Here is a 16136-nt window from a genome sequence, read left to right on the forward strand (position 1 = left end):
ACTGGTTAACAGAAGTCTGCAAAGATTCCACTGAGCTAGAAGATTTGCTGTTTCTTTGTGGGTAGCTATGGTGTGTTTTGGGGGATGGCTCATGGCAATAAAGGCTATTAACTGAACTGCCTCAGAGCTCGAAAAGCTTGGGGCTGAAAATTGCAAAGGAACTCATTAGAGGTGAGCTCTGGATTATCAAAGGAAATGGAGACTCCTCTGGTTAGAAGCTCTTTGAGATTTGCACTGGACAGAAAGGGGATATTTGACATGTGGTTACCATTTTGTGGGCCATTTTATGTACATGTGGTGTTTTCTATAGCAACCTTATTTCTTGCTTCTGGCCACACACCTTTTGGTCTTATAGTCCAAATCAGCCACAAGTCACTTAAATACCCCCTCCCCACCCTTTATTTCCTTCTCTTCTTTGCAACCTCACTGTCACCTTGAATTACTCCCCTCCGCCTTTCCTGGAAGCTCTTGGGGGTCATTCTCTCCTTTCCGAGAAGCTGTTAACTGCCTACAGTTGGGCCTGGGAGGCTCCAGGAGGGTGACAGCAGAGTCCTGGCTTGGAGTCGGGTTACACCACTTGTGTCTGAGTTCACGCAGCATGTTCCTCTGTCAGGGATTCCACAAATATCTCCCTGAGGTAAAAAAGGAAAGTGTGCTGTGCTCCAGCACCCAGAGCAGTGAGCCCAGTCCTGAGTCCCGGAGAGAGCTCCAGCAATAGGGGCCATGTCGCCATAGCCCCAGCCTCTCGGTCCGCAACCTCAGCAGCGTCCCAGCCGGCTGGCTTCATGCTGCGGTGCAGCTGCACCATGTTCCTGGGTTGAGGGGGCAATCGGGCACGCTCCTCCCCATGGGTTGCCCATCATGTCTAATGGATATCGCACTCTGTCCCAGCACCTCAATGACCTGAAGAAGGAGAACTTCAGCCTTAAGCTGCGCATCTACTTCCTGGAGGAGCGCATGCAACAGAAGTATGAGGCCAGCCGGGAGGACATCTACAAGAGGGTGAGTGCAGGGGCCCGCTTCTCCAGGGCAGGGGCAGGGGCAGGGGACGGTTTGGCCTGCCAGTCGGTCGCTATTCCAGGCTCTTCCTAGCTGGCGCTGTTCTAGTCAGCGAGAGAGATGGGGTTTCCTCCAGCTCTGGTCACCTTAACAACCTGTGACCTTGGACAAGCTCATTTCACCTCTCTGGTGCCTGCTTTCTGCTTTCCTTCTCTGTAAAGAAAGAGGGCCAGAATAAATCAGAGGCTCTCTCAAACTCTGACGTGGAATGGTGCGGAACAATCACCTTGGGAGCTGGTTTAAAATGTAGATTCCATGCCTCACCCTAGGGATTCCGATTTAGTAATGTGGGGGAAGGTGGGGTTAGAGGGTGGGGCTGGGGTGGATATTTGCATTTTTAAAATTTATTTATTTATTTTAGAAACAGGTCTTGCCCTGTTGCTCAGGCTGGAGTGCAGTGTCACCATCATAGCGCTGAAGCCACCAACTCTTGGGCTCAAATGATGCCTTCTGGCTCAGCCTCCTGAGCAGCTGGGACCACAGGCACGGGACACCAGGCCCAGATAATTAAAAAAAAAAAAATGTTGGCAGGTCACAGTGGCTCATGCCTGTAATCCCGGCACTTTGGGAAGCCAAGGCAGAGAGAGGGCTTGAGGTCAAGAGTTTGAGACCAGCCTGGCCGACACAGTGAAACTCCATCTCTACTAAAAAAATACAAAAATTAGCGGGTGTGGTGGCACGTGCCTGTAGTGCGAGCTACTTGGGAGGCTGAGGCAGGAGAATTGCTTGAACCCAGGAGGCGGAGGTTGCAGTGAGACAAGATTGCACTACTGTACTCCAGCCTAGGTGACAGAGCAAGACTCTATCTCAAAAAAAAAAAAAAAAAAAAAATCGTACCAAAGGACTGGCACTATGTTTTCCAGGCTGGTCTCAAACTCCTGGCCTTTAGATCCTCCCACCTCAGCCTCCGCAGTTGTTGGCATTATAGGCATGAGCCACTTTGCCTGGCAAAATATGCATTTTTAAGCAAGATCCCTGAGGTGGCTCTGAAGCAGACCATCTCCAGGTCATACCTCTCCCAGAGAAAGGCCCTTCCCAGCTCCAGCTTGGTGGGACAGAGAATGATGCTATGGAGAAAAGGGCAGGGGCTAAGGGTGTTTCTGTTCCTTGAGAAATTCATGTTTGCTTTTGAAGATCACTATGCAGATAAGCTTTTAAGACAGAATCTTAGGCATTTTTAGTCTTTGGAATAGCTTGCCTTAGAATGAAGAAGAGAGTAACCTGTGGGATAGCAGTTGGCCTGGGTGGAGTGGGAGGGGAAATGGCCGCTTCCTTGGATGGGAGGGCTATCTTGATTGACGGGTCAGTGATCGGGGTGGGGAAGGAAGACCTACTGGATTGGCTGAGCTGTGGGTGAGATAGGACAACACCTTGGTAAGAGGACATTGGGCTATGGGTTATGAAGATTAAGCCTCATAGCTGGTCACCACAATATTGGTTTCCTCAGTCCTCTCTGTGTCTGGACAAGCAGGACCTGAAGTGGCCCAAGTGACTGGGGACTGGTTGCTTCTGAGCTTATCAGAGATTCTAACTCTCCAACTGTTTACCCCAGAGGACTATACAAATATCATTTTCTATGTGTGCCCTGTCCTGTCAAGAGGATGACTGGGAAGCATTACAGGCTGCTAGATAACATCTTGGATCAGGGGAATAGCTGGTGTCTATGAGACCCAAATGATTATTTGGTAAATTCAATTAACGTGTATAGCTAAATCTGGGGGATTTAACCCTATTTCCTGTCTCTCCTGCGTTTCCATGTTTTACGTCCAAATTTTCCAGAAGTTGGTCCATATTCACCTTTTATCTTTTATGTAGCTATATAATGAGTGTCCGTCATTGGAGCTGCCAGGAGTCAAGAAGGATATTGCCAAGTGAGGGCTGGTAACAGAGAGATTGCGAGAGATGGAGGATGTGTGGGAGGATTTGCCTTAGGGTAGGAATAGTGAATGGATTTGTTCACTGTGCACAGGGAGGAACTTTCCCCATTAACTGTCTTCAAGGCAAAGAAGGAAAGGACAATTTCTTAGGTAATTTGAGGGAAAGGAGTTTTGTTTTTTGTTTCTTTTTTTTTTTTGAGACAGAGTCTCACTCTGTCACCCAGGCTAAAGTGCAGTGGCACAATCTCAGCTCACTGCAACACCCGCCTCCTGGGTTCAAGTGATTCTCCTGAGTGGCTGGGACTACAGACGCCTGCTACCACAGCTGGCTAATTTTTGTATTTTTAGCAGAGACATGGTTTTACCATGTTGGCCAGGCTGGTCTCGAACTCCTGACCTCAGGTAATCCGCCCACCTCAGCCTCCCAAAGTACTGGGATTACAGGCGTGAGCCACTGCGCCCCGCCAGGATTTTTTTTTTTTAAAAGCTTGAATCAGATGGCTGCCTGAATCATTTGGTCTCACTCTCTGCTCCGCCCTAGCTAAAGATCTTTAGGAAACACTTTGGGTGGGGTGTGAGAAGGCACCATTTCTCACCTGGAGAAGTGTGATGAATGAGATTATTGGAGCTCCACAAGGTGTATGTAGGGGGAGTGGAACACAGTGTATTGTCACATGGAGAGAGGACAACCCTTTTGCTAGACTCTAGTATTGCCATGGGTCCCCTACAGGAAGTAGATATGGTCCTGTCTCTATCTAGTCTTACATGTGAGCAGAGTTGTCAGGCAGCTACTGCATCATATGATTTGAGGGATCCAAACTACTGTATTCTCTCCTGTTCCTTCTCACCAAATGTTTGTTCAATCTGCCTGTCATATTAATTTTCTCATTTGGCTATGATTATTTGAAAAGCGCTAAAGGCTTGTGTTAAAATGTTCTTATTACTTGGGAAACAGAACACATAAAGCCATTATCAATCATTCAGAGTTGAAATTAGTTTATCACACTATGTCATGATGAGGGATTGATAGGAACTAGAGCAGTTCTGGTTTATTTTATTTTATTTTTTGAGACAGGGTCTCGCTCTGTCACCCAGGCTAGAGTGCAGTGGGACCGTCACGACTCACTGCAGCCTTGACCTCCTGGGCTCAAGTGATCCTCCCACCCCAGCCTCCCAAGTAGCTGGGATTACAGGTGTACCACCACACTTGGCTAATTTTATATATATATATATATATATATTTTTTTTTTTTTTTTTTTTTCTAGAGATTGAGGTCTCACGATGTTGCCCAGGCTGGTCTCAAACTCCTGGGCTCAAGTGATCTTCCCACATTGGCCTCCTAAAGTGCTGGGATTACAGCCATGAGCCACCACACCCAGCCACAGTTCTGTTTTGATGTAAGAACAAGGGATTCGGAAAACACTGCATTAGGACCTATTGTCAACCAGGAGACCTAGGCAAGTTATTTAGCCTCTCTGAGCCTGTTCCAGCCTCTGTAGGACTGGCATTAAGAATAATGCTACAGAAACTGAGAATTGTTTTTTCTATGAATAAATAGCAACCATGAAGATGAAATATCAAAATACTTTGTAAACTTAATAACATCACATATATATGAGAGGGTAGTAGTTATATTTCTACCAGTGGTTATAGTTATTATAAAATTTAAAAATGGGGACGAGGTTTGACTCTTTATAATCTCACCTTCATAATTCCCACAGATGTGTCTTATGTTCATTCTTGTTATTCATATTGTGATCCCACAAGATTAAGAAGATTAATTAGCAGCAATGTTGGTGAAGAGGTGTCATGGGTAACGTGCCCAGTATCACATGGTAAATCGTGTGGTTCAGAGGATAATTTAGAGTACTGTTCTGTTACCAAACTTAGTAACAGAAGTTTGATTTTTGTGTTGCTAAGAAACAGAATTTTCTTGATTCTGATTTTTTTTTCTTTAGTGTTGGAAGGACACTTCTTTAAAAAAAAAAAGTAGCAAAAACATTAAATCAAACTCAACTGAGTTAGAATCTGCAATAATTTGAGTGTTGTATGCGTGATTCTTTTTAAGAAAACCAATGCTTGTGAAACATATGTAATGGAAAGTCTATTGTGAGTAGTAATTATTTTATTGATGTGCGTATTTATGCTACTGGGAATTTTTGTTGAGCTATTTGTACTTAAGAGTGAAAAATTACTCTTAGCGAGAAACAATAGAGTATTTGATTGACTTCAGGGAAGGGAAATACGGGCAACTTTGGGAGAAGAGGACTGGAGAGTGGGAAGAGTGGGTGCTATCCTTCTGTTTCCAAGTGGCAAGTCTTCTAGGTAGTTGATTGAGGAGACTAAAATAGATATAATCCTTACTTGTAACTGGAAGCTATAAGGATTTTAAATTATAAGAGGAGTTATCAAAGCTAGAGAGTTGTGTTAAAAACCTGAGTATCAACCTTAAAGCAGGTAAATAAAAAAGAAGGAGTTTCTCTCTTTTAAGCTGTTCAGAGAATTAAGAAATAATCTTAACAATCATCCTGACCATGGATTAATAAAATAGTATTAATTCATACACAAAAATTGGTTTCTTGAGACTGGCTACTTTTTTGTTGAGTGTTTATCCTGTAAGTTTCCATTTTTGTAAATCATCATAATAAATTTTTTAAAAAGGAAGAGGCTGCTTACCCTCAGTACCGACAGAGTGGGATAAATGCCTACATGATTAGGCACTGCTACCCCCTCTTGGTAGCAAATATTAATTGTAAGTTCAGTTTTTAGGGAAGACAATTTTAAACATACGAAGCAAGCAAAGGAGAAATCATTGCAGTACACGGACAGTGGAGCAAGATAAAGTGAGAAAATGTTGTGAGTGGTCCACAGCTGAGTATGCCCCACTCCTAGGGAGACTGGCTTGTTAGCATTTCTGGACTGCAGCTGCTGTGGTAAGTAATTTTTGGGTGGCAACTTGGCTGACTTCCTCATTGTTGATTACCTAATCCCGCATTTTCTCATATTAGCCAAGTGTGTCGCCACTGGAATCATGTCTGATCCTGGAATTTATGAAATCCACTGCTGTGTGGTAAACACCCAGTCTCCAAACAGCACACAAAACCATCATCCACTGGGTTTTGGCCCCTGATGACTACTTGTCCAACTTGTGTGAATTAAGTTTCCATTCTTTTTTTTTCTTTTTTTTCTGTTTGAGACGGAGTCTCGCTCTGTCTCCCAGGCTGGAGTGCAGTGGTGCAATCTCGTCTCACTGCAAGCTCCGCCTCCCGAGTTCATGCCATTCTCCTGCCTCAGCCTCCTGAGTAGCTGGGACTACAGGCGCCCGCCACCACGCCCGGCTAATTTTTGTATTTTTAGTAGAGACGGAGTTTCACCATCTTAGCCAGGATGGTCTCGATCTCCTGACCTCGTGATCCGCCCGCCTTGCCTCCGAAAGTGCTGGGATTACAGGTGTGAGCCACCGCGCCCGGCCTTTTTGTTTGTTTGTTTTTGTTTTTGTTTTCTTTTTTGAGACAGAGTCTTGCTCTGTCAGCCAGGCTGGAGTACAGTGGCATGATCTCGGCTCACTGCAACCTCCGTCTCCCGGACTCAAGTGATTCTCCTGCCTTAGCCTCCCAAGTAGCTGGGATTACAGGCGTGTGCCACCACACCTGGCTAATTTTTGTATTTTTAGTAGAGATAGAGTTTCACCATGTTGGCTAGGATGGTCTCAAACTCCTGACCTCAGGTAATCCGCCCGCCTCGGCCTCCCAAAGTGCTGAGATTACATGCATGAGCCACTGAGCCCGGTGGGAAATGGCATTTCAAACAGAAGAAACAATATACAAAAGCACAGAGGCGTACAAAAGCAATGTGCACTTGGCACACTCGAATCATTCAGTATGGCTAGATCATGTGGTTTGGAGGGCTTGTGGTGGTAGTAAGATGAGGCTGCAGGGGAGAAATCATGGAAAGGTTTGGACTTATCCATTCATTCATTAATAAACATTAGGTACCTGCTATGTTCCAAGTACTAGAAGTTGGGACTTCAAAGATGAGTAAACCACAGGTGCTAGAGTATAGTAAAAGGCAGTGACAGAGCTATGTACAAAGTGTAAGGAAACTCAAAGGAGGCACTTCCATCCCAAATGAATAGAGTGAATGGAAAGAAAATCTGCAAAAGATTCTTCGTTATGACCCCTGAACTTCGTCTTCAAAGGGGAATAAGCACTAGTCAGTCAATGGACGATGAAGTAGAAGGACAGAGTTTTTGCCACAAGCAAAAGCCTTGAGGCAAGAAACCATAGGCTGCTTGCACAGAATTAGAAGTGGTTTAGTGTTGGTGGATTTAAGTACTAGGCAAAGAATGAGACTGATATGATGGACACAGTCTTTTGTGCCATTTTAAAGGGTGTAGACTTTATCTTGAGGAAGATAAGGCACCACTGAGGGGCTTTAAGCCGCAGGGAACCTGCTAGATCCCTCTGATGCATGGGAAAGGTGGATTCAAGAGAGTCAAGACAGGAAGTGAGTGAGAACAGACTGGCCAAGCCAAAGAAGACGAAGGCCCGAATGAGGGCTGTGGCAGTAGGAATAGAGGGGAGGCAACTCATCTTTAAAATATGTAAGAGGTAAAATATTTGTAGGATTTGATGATTGATCAGGATGGGAGAATTGAGGGAAAGGAGTCAAGAGGAAGGCCAGGCTAAGGCAAGTCACTTTTTCTGGGCTTCCGGTTCTTTGCGTTTAAATGATTGGTCTGGACCAGGATCGACACACACATCCCTCCCAGATGAAGTCCTGTGATTCTGGGCAGACAGCCTTTCTCTGGGCTCAGAGAAAGGAGGCTCTATGATACATGGGTGTTCTCACCCCAGCTTAGGTAGTTGCTTAAAAGAGACTCAGTTTCTCAGCTTCTCTGACAGCTTCTTAGGATGGAAGGTGGCAGGCAGAGCTGAGATGGCTTTAGAACTGCCAGCCAATGTCAGGGAAATCTAGTGCTGTTACCAGGTAGCCGGAGTTATAATTAGCCTAGTTGCTAGGGCAAGGCTGAGATTCTGTAAGCGTGGACTGCCAGCAACAGCTTTTCCCTGCTGGATGAATTTACTTGTTTGAAGGAACAAAGTGGGTATGGATGGGGTGTTTTAAAATGTGTTTTAGATAATTTAAATTTTGCCCTAGGTATAGGATATGTTTAAAGCAGAAAACAGGTTTGCGTTGGGGCTAATCAACATCTTGCCTGGGGCAGAAGGAGTGAGAAAAAATTCTACTCTGATATATGTTTGGATAGCTGGAAAGAGACTTACTTTCACCTGAAGGACGATAAGTAAGAACATAAAATCACTGTTCAGAGGTAGAGAGGATCTTGAAGATAATCTACACCATCCTTTCACTTTTTAAGAAAACCATTTATTTAAAAATAATTTGAGACTTACAGCAAAGTTATAAAAATAGTATAGAGTGTTCCCATATGCCATTCACTCAGCTTCCTCTAAAGAATAAACCCTTCATTTTAAAGATAAGATGACTAAAGCTCAGAACAGTAATTTGCCTAACGTCACACAGTGAATTAGTAGCCAAGCTGAGACTAGAATCCAGGAGCCCTAACTACCTGTTCAGGCTGCTTAGAATGACCTCTGGGATCTTCAACAAAAATTCAAGAAATGTAAGTGCTTGTCAGAACTTAGTTTTCTTTCTTTTTGCATCGCTGGGCTAAAATAGAACCCGCACAGCAGGAGCTAGAGTGATTCACGGATAGATGAATCTGCACTCTGTGCCTACTGCCAAAAGAAAAGATTTAGTTCCTCAGCCTCCTCAGGAGTTTCGTCCATGTTTTCAAAAGCCACTGTGAACATATTTTTCTCTTTTGCCTTGCTCCCTGCTCTGGCTTTTGCCATCTCATCTGATCAAGTTCAACTTCGCAGAGAAAGGTGGCTCTGTGATACACGGAGTAGGCACAGAGGGGGCTGGTGCAGACTGGAAAGGGGCCCGCCCTATCATGTTCAATAGCAGCTAATCCACCCACACACCGACAGCAGTGATCCGACTTGGTACATGCCGTTCTGTGGAGAGCTAAGTAATAGTCATGTGGCTTTTTGCCAAGCAACTTTAGAAGTGACTTTGGACCACAGTGGGCAGTTACCATCCCTGTTATTTAGAAACTTGGCTTGATGAAGTGGGGAGTGAATGAAAGGCACAGGCTGCCTTGTAATGCCAGCTTTTCATCTCCCAGCCTCATGGAAGCCCTGCTGCTGCAAAGGGCTAGGAGCCACCTCTTCATGCACACAGGGCTTTAGAAAGCCCACCCAGAGGCTTGGGAAGAGGAAGCCCTTCTTTAAGGTCCCTGGGTGAGTGGCGGGGAGGCTGCCAGCATAAAGGCTATGATCTGGAGCTGCAAAAGGAGGGTCTAGGCACTGGTCAAGGGTCTGAAGTCAGTCAGTTCTTTCAGGTCACTTTTTCTTAGTAAGTCTGAGATCTTCTCCCTGAGACCACACAGGTAGCTGCGTCTCTCAGAGTTACTCCGTCAGACCTCCCATTCCAGATTCTCATCAGTCAAGCTCAGTATCTGCTCAACACAAAAGTAAATCTAGTCTTGCCCACTGTGAACTCCGAAAATTTGAGACAGGTCTCAGTTAATTTAGAAAGTTTATTTTGCCAAGGTTGAGGACACACACCCCTGGCACAGCCTCAGGAAGTCCTTATGACATGTGTCCAAGGTGTTTGGGGCACAGCTTGGTTTTGTACATTTTGGGGAGACATGAGACATCAATCAATGTATGCAAGAAGTACATTGGTTTGGTCTGGAAAGGCGGGACAACTTGAAGCAAAGGCAGGAAAATTTGCAGTGGGGAGGGGGCTTCTAGGTCACAGATAGGTGAAAGACAAATGGTTGCATTCTTCTGAGTTTCTAACTAGCCTTTCCAAAGGAGGCAATCAGATATGCATTTATCTCAGTGAGCAGAGAGATAACTTTGAATAGAATGGAAGGCAGGTTTGCCCTAAACAGTTTCTAGCTTGAATTTTCCTTTTATTTTTTGTATTTTCATTTCCATAGGTTATTGGGGAACAGGTGGTATTTGGTTGCATGAGTAATTTCTTTAGTGGTGACATTTTGGTGAACCCAGCACCTAAGCAGTATATACTGCACCCTATTTGTAGTCTTTTATCCCTCACCCGCTTCCCACCCTTTCCCCCTGAGTCCCCAAAGTCTATTATGTCATTCTTATGCCTTTGTATCCTCATAGCTTAGCTCCCACTTATGAGTGAGAACATACGATGTATGGTTTTCCTTTCTTGCATTACTTCACTTAGAATAATAGTCTTCAATCTCATCCAGATCATTATGAATGCATTAATTTATTCCTTTTATTGGCTGAGTAGTATTCCATCATATATATATCCATCATATATACACACATATATATATATGATGGGTGTATATATATACTATAGATACACACCAGTTTCTTTATCCATGCATTGATTGATGGGCATTTGGTTTGGTTCTATGTTTTTGCAGTTGTGAACCGTGCTGCTATACGTATGCGTGTTCAAGTATCTTCTTTGTATAACGACTTATTTTCCTCTGGGTAGATACCCTGTAGTGGGATTGCTGGATCAAATGGTAGTTCTACTTTTAGTTTTTTAAGGAATCTCCACACTGTTTTCCATAATGGTTGTACTAGTTTACATTCCCAGCAGCAGTGTAGAAGTATTCCCTGTTCACTGCATTCACATCTACATCTACTATTTTTTTTTTTTTTTTGATTATGGCCATTCTTGCAGGAGTAAGGTAGTATCACACTGTAGTTTTAATTTGCGTTTCCCTGATTATTAGTGATGCTGAGCATTTTTTCACATGTTTGTTGACCATTTGTATATCTTCTTTTGAGAACTGTCTATTCATGTCCTTAGCCCACTTTTTGATGGGATTGTTTGTTTTTTTCTTGCTGACTTGTTTGAGTTTGTTGTAGATTCTGGATGTTAGTCCATTGTCAGATGTACAGATTGTGAAGATTTTCTCCCACTCTGTGGGTTGTCTGTTTACTCTGCTGACTGTTCCTTTTGCCGTGCAAAAGCTTTTTAGTTTAATTAAGTCCCAGCTGTTTATCTTTGTTTTTATTGAATTTGCTTTTGGGTTCTTGGTCATGAAATCCTTGCCTAAGCCAATGTCTATAAGGGTTTTTTCCAATGTTACCTTCTAGAATTTTTGTAGTTTCAGGTCTTAGGTTTAAATCCTTAATCCATCTTGAGTTGATTTTTGTGTAAGGTGTGAGATGAGGATCCAGTTTCATTCTCTTACATGTGGCTTGCCAATTATCCCAGCACCATTTGTTGAAAAGGGTGTCCTTTCCCCACTTTATGTTTTTGTTGGCTTTGTTGAAGATCAGTTGGCTGTAAGTATTTGAGTTTATTTATGGGGTTTTCTAATCTGTTCCATTGGTCTCTGTGCCTATTTTTATGCTTGTATCATGCTGTTTTGGTTACTATGGCCTTATAGTGTAGTTTGAAATCACGTAATGTGATGTCTACAGATTTGTTCTTTTTACTCAGTCTTGCTTTGGCTATGCGGGCTCCTTTTTGATTCCATATAAGTTGTAGAATTGTTTTTTCTAATTCTGTAAAGAATGATGGTGGTATTTTGATGGGAATTGTGTTAAATTTGTAGATTGCTTTTGGCAGTATGGTCATTTTCACAATATTGATTCTACCCATCCATGAGCATGAGATGTGTTTCCATTCATTTGTGTCGTCTATGATTTCCTTCAGCATGTTTTGTAGTGTTCCTTGTAGAGGTTTTTCACCTCCTTGGCTAGGTATATTCCTAAGTATTTTATTTTATTTTATTTCTTGCCGCTATTGCAAAAGGGATTGAGTTCTTGATTTGATTCTCAGCTTGGTCACTGTTGGTGTATAAAAGAGCTACTTATTTGCATGCATTAATTTTGTATCCAGAAATTTTGCTGAATTGTTTTATCAGTTCTAGGAGCTTTCTGCTGGAGTCTTTGGATTTTCTAAGTAAACAATAATATCTTCAGCAAACAGTGACAGTTTGACTTCCTCTATACCAATTTGGATCCCCTTTATATTTTTCTCTTGTCTTGCTCTGGCTAGGACTTCCAGAACTATGTTGAAGATAAGTGGTGAGAGTGGACATCCTTGTCTTGTTTCAGTTCTCAGAGGAAATGCTTTTAACTTTTCCCCGGTCATTATTATATTGGCTCTGGGTTTGTCATAGATGGCTTTTATTACATTGAGATATGCCCCTTGTATGCCGATTTAATCATAAGGGGATGCTGGATTTTGCCAAATGCTTTTTCTGCATCTGTTGAGATGATCATGGTGATTTTTGTTTTTAATTCTGTTTATGTGGAGTATCACATTTGTTGACTTGCGTATGTTAAAAATCCCTGCATCCCTGGTATGAAATCCACTTGATCATAGTGGATTATCTTTTTGATATGTTGTTGGATTTGGTTAGCTAGTATTTTATTAAGGATTTTAGTATCTATGTTCATCAAGGATATTGGTCTGCAGTTTTCTTTTTTGGTTATGTCCTTTTCTGGTTTTGGTATTAGGGTGATGCTGGCTTTATAGAATGATTTAGGGAGGGTTCCCTCTTTCTCTATCTTGTGAAATAGTGTCAGCAGGATTGGTACCAATTCTTTGAATGCCTGGTTACATTCCACTGTGAATCCATCCGGTCCTGGACTTTTTTTTTGGTAATTTTAAAATTACCATTTCAATCTTGTTGCTTGTTATTGGTCTGTTCAGGGTATCTAATTCTTCCTGATTTAAGCTAGGAGGGTTGTATCTTTCCAGGAATTTATCCATCTCTTCCAGGTTTTTTTTTTTTTTTTTTTTTTTGAGAGGTAGTCTTGCTCTGTCGCCTAGGCTGGAGTATAGTGGTGCGATCTCGGCTCACTACAAGCTCCACCTCCTTGGTTCACACCAGTCTCCTGCCTCAGCCTCCCGAGTAGCTGGGACTACAGGTGCCCGCCACTGTGCCCAGCTAATTTTTTGTATTTTTAGTAGAGACAGGGTTTCACCATGTTAACCGGGATGGTCTCGATCTCCTGACCTTGTGATCTGCCCACCTTGGCCTCCCAATGTGCTGGGATTACAGGGATTACAAGCTCCTGGCAGCTTTATTTATCTTTTCAAAGAACCAGGTTTTCGTTTCATTTATCTTTTGTATTTTTTGTTTGTTTGTTTCCATTTCATTTAGTTCTGCTCTGATCTTGGCTATTTCCTTTCTCCTGCTGGGTTTAGGTTTGGTTTGTTCTTGTTTCTCTAGTTCCTTGAGGTGTGACCTTCGATTGTCTGTTTATGTTCTTTTAGACTGATGTAGGTGTTTAGGGCTATGAACTTTCCTTTTAGCATTGACTTTGCTGTATTTCAGAAGTTTTGATAGGTTGTGTCATTATTTTTTTTCTGTTTGAAGAATTTTTAAATTTCCATGTTGATTTCATGATCATTCAGGAGCAGATTAATTTCCATGTATTTGCATGGTTTTGAAAGCTCCTTTTGGAGTTGATTTCCCGTTTTATTTGACCGTGACCTGAGAGAGTGCTTGATATACTTTCAATTTTCTTAAATTTATTAAGGCTTGTTTTGTGGCCTACCATGTGGTCTATCTTGGAGAAAGTTCCACGCACTGTTGAATATAATGTATATTCTGCAGTTGTTGCATGGAATGTTCTGTATATATGTGTTAAGTCCATGTGTTCCAGGGTATAGTTTAAATCCATTGTTTCTTTGTTGACTTTCTGTTTCATTGACCTGTCTAGTGCTGTCAGTGGAGTATTAAAGTCCCCCACTATTACTGTGTTGCTGTCTATCTCATTTCTTAGGTCTATTAGTAGTGGTTTTATAAATTTGGGAGCTCCAGTGTTAGGTGCATATATGTTTAGGATTGTGATATTTTCGTGTTGGACAAGGCCTTTTATCGTTATATAATGTTGATCTTTGTCTTTTTTAACTGCAATTGCTTTAAAGTTTGTTTTGTCTGATATAAGAATAGCTAATGCTGGGCCAGGCATGGTGGCTCATGCCTGTAATCCTAGCACTTTGGGAGACCAAGGCAGGCAGATTACCCCCACCTGCACTAAACCTGTCCGTACTAAAAATACAAAAATTAGCTGGGCATGGTGGCACACACCTGTAGTTCCAGCTACCTGGGAAGCTGACGCAGCAGAATTGCTTGAATCTGGGAGGCAGAGGTTGCAGTGAGCCAAGATCGTGCCATTGCACTCCAGCCTGGACTACAAGAGTGAAACTCCATCACAAACAAACAATAGTTACTTCTGCTTGATTTTGCTTTTGGTGTGCATTTGCATGAAATCTCTTTTTCCACCCCTTTACCTTAAGTTTATGTGAGTCCTTATGTGTTAGATGAGTGTCTTATGTGTTAGGTGAGTCTCTTGAAGGCAGCATTAGTTGGTTGGTTAATTCTTATCCATTCTGCAATTCTGTATCTTTTAAGTGGAGCATTTAGGCCATTTACATTCAATGTTAGCATTGGGATGTGAGGTGCCATTCCATTCATTGTGTTTTTGTTGCCTGTATACCCTGGTTTTTTGAGTTTTGTGTTTTTTTTTTTTTGAGACGGAGTCTCGCTCTGTCGCCCAGGCTGGAATGCAGTGGCCGGATCTCAGCTCACTGCAAGCTCCGCCTCCCGGGTTTAAGCCATTCTCCTGCCTCAGCCTCCGGAGTAGCTGGGACTACAGGCGCCTGCCACCTCGCCCGGCTAGTTTTTTGTACTTTTTAGTAGAGAAGGGGTTTCACCGTGTTAGCCAGGATGGTCTCGATCTCCTGACCCCGTGATCCGCCCGTCTCGGCCTCCCAAAGTGCTGGGATTACAGGCTTGAGCCACCGCGCCCGGCCGAGTTTTGTTTTTTTAAATTGTATTTTTGTTTTATAGGTCCCGTGAGATTTATACTTTAAAGAGGTTATGTTTTTATGTGTTTTCATGATTTGTTTCAAGATTTGAAGCTTGTTTTAACAATTCTTGTAGCACTGGCATAGTAGTGGTGAATTCTCTCAGCATTTGTTTGTCTGAAAATAGTCTATCCTGTCGTCGTATGTGAAGCTTAGTTTCATTGGATACAAAATTATTGGCTAATAATTGTTTTGTTTTAGGACACTGAAGATAGGGGCCCAATCCCTTCTAGCTTGTAGGATTCCTGCTGATAAATCTGCTGTTAATCTGACAGGTTTTCCTTCATAGGTTACTGGGTTCTTTTGTCTCACAGCTCTTAAGATTCTTTCTTTTGTCTTAACTATAGATAACCTGATGACAATGTGCCTAGGTGATGATCTTTTTGCAATAAATTTCCCAGGTGTTCTTTGTGCTTCTTGTGTTTGTCTAGGTCTCTAGCAAGGTCAGGGAAATTTTCCTCTATTTTTCCCCCAAATATGCTTTTCAAACGTTTAGATTTCTCTTCTTCCTCAGCAATGCCAATTATTCTTAGGTTTGGTCATTTAACATAATCCCAGACTTTTTGGAGGCTTTGTTCATATTTTCTTATTCGTTTTTCTGTTTTGTTTTTTTGAGACCGAGTCTCACTTTGTCGCCAGGCTGGAGTGCAGTGGCATGATCTCAGCTCACTGCAACTTCCACCTCCTGGGTTCCAGTGATTCTCCTGCCTCAGCCTCCCAAGTAGCTGGGATTACAGGCACGTGCCACCACACCCAGCTAATTTTTGTAGTTTTAGTAGAGACGGGGTTTTACCATGTCGGCCAGGATATTCTCGAACTCCTGACCTCAAGTGATCCACCCAACTCGGCCTCCCAAAGTGCTGGGATTACAGGCATGAGCCACCACGCCCAGCCTTATTTGTTTTTCTTTGTCTTTGTTGGCTTGGGTCAAATTGAAGACCTTGTGTTCGAGCTCTGAATCTCTTTCTGCGATGTGTTTGATTCTATTGCTGAGCCATTCCAGACCATTTTGCATTTCTGTAAGTAAATACTAACACAGTATTTAGGGTGTCTCCTGGGTCCTGCAGGAGCAATCGGCTTCCTTCAGGGGGCCTGTGGGTCCTCTCAGATTTTGTAATGAGCAAAAATTCATGATACAAGCCTCCACATGCTTCTCTGTCCATCCGAGTCAGAGCTGCAATCTAGTCCTGACTTCCATCCCCCATGATCCAGAGTTTTCCTTTTAGCTTAGTGATTTTGGGAGCCTAAGATATTTTCCTTTCACACTCACCTAGCATGTTG

The 16136-nt window shown here is 42.8% G+C and overlaps 1 protein-coding gene across 1 annotated transcript in view; it reads left to right on the plus strand.

Moving 5' to 3' along the window:
* Positions 1 to 16136, plus strand: part of PDE4DIP (phosphodiesterase 4D interacting protein) — a 212922-nt gene that overhangs the window by 77351 nt on the left and 119435 nt on the right. Inside the window, 1 exon segment of the mRNA XM_031656711.1 lies at positions 892 to 1002. Coding sequence (XP_031512571.1) covers positions 892 to 1002 — 111 coding nt within the window.

Source organism: Papio anubis, chromosome 1 (assembly GCF_008728515.1).
Source record: "Papio anubis isolate 15944 chromosome 1, Panubis1.0, whole genome shotgun sequence".
NCBI classification, from domain to species: Eukaryota; Metazoa; Chordata; class Mammalia; order Primates; family Cercopithecidae; genus Papio; species Papio anubis.